The 6,000-nt window shown below is 45.2% G+C and overlaps 1 protein-coding gene across 2 annotated transcripts in view; it reads right to left on the bottom strand.

The window, feature by feature from the left end:
- The window catches only part of Aldh1l1 (aldehyde dehydrogenase 1 family member L1), a 77,100-nt gene that overhangs the window by 13,182 nt on the left and 57,918 nt on the right, over window positions 1-6,000 (bottom strand). For both annotated transcript variants that reach the window (XM_019205105.1, XM_010608060.2), the window contains one exon: window positions 2,386-2,479. In XM_019205105.1, coding sequence (XP_019060650.1) covers window positions 2,386-2,479 — 94 coding nt within the window. The remainder of the gene's footprint in view (window positions 1-2,385; window positions 2,480-6,000) is intronic.

Raw genomic sequence — 6,000 nt, 5'->3', positions numbered from 1 at the left:
TACTGGGGATTGAACTCAGGACCTTGACCTTCCAAGGCAGGCGGTGGCACCACTGAGCTTAATCCTTGGCCCTAGACTGTTCTTCCTTAAAATGCCTGTGCCTTGGATTGCTCCCTTCCTTCTGGTCTCTGCTGCAGTGCTCTCTTCCTAGGGATGCTTCTCTGATCACTCCATATAAAACCACCACCTTCCTGTGCATCCACCAGCTACTCTTTGCTTCACTGTGTATTTATATCTGATCCTACCTGCCAGAACTCAAGTCTCACCATGACAGGTGTGTGCTCCTCTGGTCCCTATGACACACTCATAGACTTGCACTGTACTGCAGACAGCTGCCAATGCTGAGCAAATAAAGAAACCATCTTCTTCCTGAGCTGGTGGAGTTGCAGTGGCCATAGAGCTTTGGCATCTCAGTTTTAATGATGGTGCCGAGAGGGGCTTATGCTAAACCAGTGGGTAGGACGTGTACTTCAATGATGCTGTCCTCAAATGTGCACTCAGTTAACTAAGCCAGAAAAACACCAGGCATGACCTAGGGAGGTATGGTCTCCTTGCTCAGGACAACCCAAGAGGAGGGCTCCCCTGCCTTAGAGGCCACTCACAGGTGAGTTGAAGGGGACACTAGGGAGAGGGCAGCCACAGACTCATGGTGTTTCAGAGCAGGAAGACCCTTCTGGAATGTTGTTACCTAAACCCCTATTCCAGGAGGTTCCAAAAGCTTATATCTCTCAGGCGCTCACCCTGGACTCGATGGATGCCTATGCACTGCTATGGGACAAAGCCTCCTGTGCTCCACAGAGGAGGCAGTGGGCTGGCTTTTGAGATGGGACAGATGGACAGCCTTCTCTGAATCCTTACAGGTACTGCACCTTTCCATACCCATCCCCTGTCTGGGCTATAGCAGCCACCCTGTGGTGCAGGCCTGCCTAAGTCTCTAGGCCCATCAGAAGTACTGAACAGAGATCAGAGAAGACCAGAACCCCTGAGCCTAGAAAATGACCTTCATGGAGCTTTTGGGGAAACTGAGGCCTGGGTTTGGCCCAGGTCGTATGAATTAGTGATAGAGCTAGGAGTAAGCAGGCCCCAGTCAGTTTGAGGCTGAAGTCTAAGGGATGAAAGTTAAGTGTATGTGCTATATAGATCCTATCTTTAGACATACAAAAAAGCCTCAAATACTATACTTGTATGTATGTAATGGAAAAAAAAATTTTTTTTGATACTGGGGATCGAACTCAGGCCACTGAACTTGCGAAGAAGGCTGTGGAAACACTGAGCCAAATCCCCAACCCTTCGTACCTTCGTAATGGAAAATTTTTGTTGGTAGCTTCATCGAAAGAAAATGGGAAAGAAACAAGGTGAATTTAATCCAAATATCTGTCCCTTGGAATCTTTGGGGAATGGCTACAGGAACTCTGTGGATACCAAAATCCTTGGATGCTGAAGTTTCTTATATAAAATGGCATAGTATTGTATCTGCATATGATCAGTGTAAATCCTTCCTTAAACTTTAAATCACCTCTAGTTTACTTCTAATAACTAATACAGCGGTATCCCTGGTACTAGTTATTAATTGGTTCTGGAAAGTGCAACAAATACCAAAATTGACAAGTATCAAACAAACTGTTGCCTGGAAAAGGTTGCAAGACATGAGGCAATACACACTAATAAGTTTTAGCTTGAGAGTAAAATGCCAACTGAATGACTGTGAGTACTGGGACAAAAGTTTTACATCAAAATGTATAAGTACCAAATTCAGTGAGTTTCAAGGCAGTCAAGTACATTATGGAAAAACTTGTTTCACTGTATTGTTTTGGGAATAATAACAAGAAAGAAAGCTGTGAATATTTAGTACATTCCCCCTCCCCAGAATATCACCCATCTGCAGCTGTTTGAACCTGAGAATGTGGATGTGAACCTCCTGTAGGCATGGATAGAGGGCCAACTGTACGATTTTATTTAATCTAACTGATCAAAGTTACCAGTTTCGATTTGTGATCAGTATAAGAAATCACGAATATTTTACTTTTCTGTGTGGGTGGCGTTTTTGAAATCGGATGTATTTTACACTCACAGCACATCTCAGTTCAGATGGGCCCCACTTCAAGCACACAAGAGCTCTGGGACACAGTGAACTCTGGGACTGTATCAGGCAGCATGGGGCCAGGACCTGTGGTCTGAGAGGGTCCTGCAGGGTGGACCCACAGTCCTCCTAAGGGCTGGTGGAAAACCAGACCACAGTGTCAGCTCTGAATTGAACATGGCCACTGTGGATAGTCATGCTCACCGAAGTTTGAGAAGCTCGACCTGTCTCACATGATAGCACTGTCTGTGTCCAGACACTGTGGCCAGCGTGGCCTCTCCCTCTTCCCACCCCTAGCCACCTACCTCTTCATGATGTGCTTTCCCACCTGCGTGGAGCCTGTGAACCCAATTTTCCTCACATCGGGATGGTCTGAGAGTCTCTGGCCAACCAGCGAGCCTGCAGTGGGGAGAGGGTGGTTAGCTTGGGTCCGCAGTGACTTTAGAGAATACACAACCCCTTCCACTAGTCCCTCCCATGTCCACACAAAAGGCTGGAGCTCTGTGCTGCACTCCTTGCATGTTCAATGTTCCTGGAACCTAGAGCTCACTGGGTCTCTGTCCCTGTTACGGGCTGAACTGCATCCTCTCAAATTCAAATGTTGAAGTCTGGACCCCCAGTACTCCAGACCATGACTGTTTTTGAGGCAGTCTTTAAACATATCATTAAATTAAAATGAGTTTATTAGGGTAGACCTTCCTAGGATGACTGGTGAGCTTAAAAGAAAAGGAGATGGTTAGGATACTGATGCAAACAGAGTGATGCCCATGTGAGGACAGAAGATGGTACCTACAAGCCAAGGAAAGAGGCCTTAAGCAAAAGCAACCCTACCAGCGCCTTGAACTTGGACTTCCAGCCTCCCAGACTGTAACAAAATGTGTTCTCATGCTTGAGCCCCTACATGGTGGTACTGTACATGGCAGTCCTTACAAACCAATCTGCCTACTGTGTAACCTTCTATCTACTAGGGACGGCATTACAGGTTGAACAGACACCCCACCAAAGAAGCTATACAGATGGCAAGTAAGTACATGAGAAACACTCAGCTCACTGGCTCTTCAGAGGCTCTAACAGACACTCAAGGATGTCTGGTTGGGTTCAAGGGGGACATGGTGTCCTGAGCATCACAGACTCCAAAAGGCCCAGCCTCAGGGTGCAGCTGGCCATGGAGAGCCTTGATAGGTGCTACTCCTCCTGCTGGGAATGCTCTGGCTCCTGTATCATACCCCAGCACCTCCCCATTCAATTCCAGGACCTTCACACACCTGCCCCCAGAGTGACCAGTTCCTCTGTATCTCTCAGGTCTCTGGTCCAATGAGACTTCAAGATGGGCTTCCTTGACATCACCTCTTCTAAACATAACACAAACTCTCCCTTCTTAAGGCTCCTTCCTAACTAGGTCTCTGACTCTTGCTCTTCTTGTTTGCTCCTCCAGCTGCTCTTTTTTTCAATCTCCTCTGCTCACTCAACCTTAAAATACCCAGTAGCCCTCACTCCACTCTGGGCACTCACTTCCTCTCCTCAATTTAGAGGGCTTCCTCAGTTGATCTCAGCCAGGTCTTCAAATGTCATCTTCAGGAATGTCATCTCCTAAATCTGTATCTCTGACCAAGCCCCTCTAGAATCTAGATCTACTTATCATCCTCTGCTTCTTTGGCACCTGCACTTGGATGACTTGTGGCCTCTTAAATTCAACACATTTGAAATTGAACTCTGAATCTTCTCTTAGCTCTGTTCCCACTCCAGGGCTCTCCATTCCAGCAAACAACCCCTCCCTGCAGCCAGTTTGTTTAAACCAAGAACCTGGGAGTAATTCTCTACACTTTCCTTCCCTCTCCTGTGAATCACCCAGTGCTGGGGCTCATCCACCTGTCCAGTCCTTCACTCCCACTGCTTCTCTGCCTTTAGACTTGTAAAACTCATGCTCAGGTCTACCTGCGAGATTTTTTTTTCTGGTTTAGTATGTCTAGGAGTGAGACCCTCGCATCCTCCCTTTATATCAAGTTAAAGTTCTACAAATGATTTTGTTACTAATTCCAATCTACTACTCCTATTAATCCACTGTTTATGGGAGAAAATACTTGCAAGGATATATCTGAGAAAGGACTGGTGTCCAACACATACAAAGAATTCCTAAACCCCCTTAAAAATGGGACGAAAGAGATAAACAGACACCTCCCCAAAGAAGATATACAGATGGGAAGTAAGTGTATGAAAAATACTCGATATCATTTGTCCTTAGGGAAATGCAAATTAAAGCAGCAATGAGCTATTACTTCATATCTATTAGAATGGCCAAACTACAGAACACCGATAACAGTGCTGACCAGGAGGCGGAGCAACAGGAACTCGTGTTTATTGATGGCAATGGAAAATGGAGCAATCTCATTGAGAGACAATTTGGCAATTTCTTACAAAACTAATAGTCACACCGTATGATTCAGCAATTGTTGTTCTCAGATTTACTTGAGTGAGTTGAAAACTTCTCTTTATATAAAAATATGCATCTTGTTTATGGCAGCTTATTCATAATTGGCAAAACTTGTAAGCAGCCAGGATGCCCGTCAATAGGTGAATGGATAAACTGGAGTGTATCCGAGGTGTCCTTCAGCACTAAAAATAAATGAGTTGCTAAGCCGTGAAAAGGCATGGAACTTACATGTGTATTGTAAAGAGAAAGGAGCCAATCTGGAAATGCTACACATTGCAGGATTCCAACTATATGACTCTGAAAAGGCTAGAACTATGGAGCCAGTGAAAGGTAAGTGGCTTCCAGGGGTTGGTAGGAAGCAGGGGTAAAGGGCATTTACTGCAGCCTGACACTGCCATGGCGGAAGCCTGTCATTGTGTGTTCGTCCAAATCCGTAGTGTGCATGGCATCGACAGTGAATCCTCATGTAAACCACGACTTTGGCTGATAATGATCTGTCAACACAGGTGCACTGATTGTAATGAATGCACTAGTCGAGTGTGGTATGCTCCACTCCGGGCAGGCACAGCCAGGAGACAGAGCACAATTATGGTAGATAGTATCTCACCAGGCGGGGCAGGTGGACCACTAATGCTTATCTCCTCCATCATTCAGTTGCCAAGACCAAATTCTTGGTGAATATAGTGAGTACAGTGTTGGGAGCTCCTTTCTTCCTCCAAGGTCCCGTTCATAAGGTGAAGGCTCTACACCACACAGGGCAGGCTGAGAAAGTTAAGATCTCATCTGGCTAGCAAAAACTCTCTCATAGAGGGGAGGAAAGGCTGCTCCTGAGAAAACAGAGCACCCAAACACTATCCAAAGGAACTGACTTTATTTTAAATAGTTGGAGTAGTTCAATTTTAAGGGCACTCTCTAAAACGCTGGAGATTTGGGACGAGCAATTAAGATGAAGCTGGTAGCTCTATGAGAATAATTAAGATAAATTGTAGGTTGGGCAGTTTATTAGAGAGAATGAGGGAGGAGTCGTTCTGGGGTAAGACCAAACCTTGAAGACTGACATCAAATTACCCCTTGCAAAGAGGCCCAAATTGTACAGTAATTTATGGCCTAAGCATTGTTGAAAATAACGGAGCAGCCAGCTCACAATTACTGTTACTGAATAGCAGGATGTGATAACCAAAGATGTCTGACACTTGAAGAGAAACCAGGGAAAACAGAGTCCTGCTAAAACTGCTGCCTTCCTAAGGTGACTCTGTTTATGCCCCAGGCTTTCTCCTCTGAGGACTGAAATAAGAAGCTACCCATTGCAGGGGGAATGAATTTCACTAAGATATCTAATCAAGTCACTAAACAAATAAAACGCAAATGCAGTAACAAAAACAAGCCTGGAAAAGGCAAAAGGAAATCAGTAGTCAGACACTACAATACATTGCCTAAGTTACTCAGTTTTTAAGAAAGAAATGTGAGATGCGCAAATAAACAAGAAAGT

This window comes from Fukomys damarensis, unplaced genomic scaffold (genome assembly GCF_012274545.1).
Source record: "Fukomys damarensis isolate Sample0158 unplaced genomic scaffold, DMR_v1.0_HiC HiC_scaffold_28, whole genome shotgun sequence".
Lineage (NCBI taxonomy): Eukaryota > Metazoa > Chordata > Mammalia > Rodentia > Bathyergidae > Fukomys > Fukomys damarensis.
Note: the sequence above shows the minus strand (reverse complement) of the source record. Positions and strands in the feature narration are given on the sequence as shown.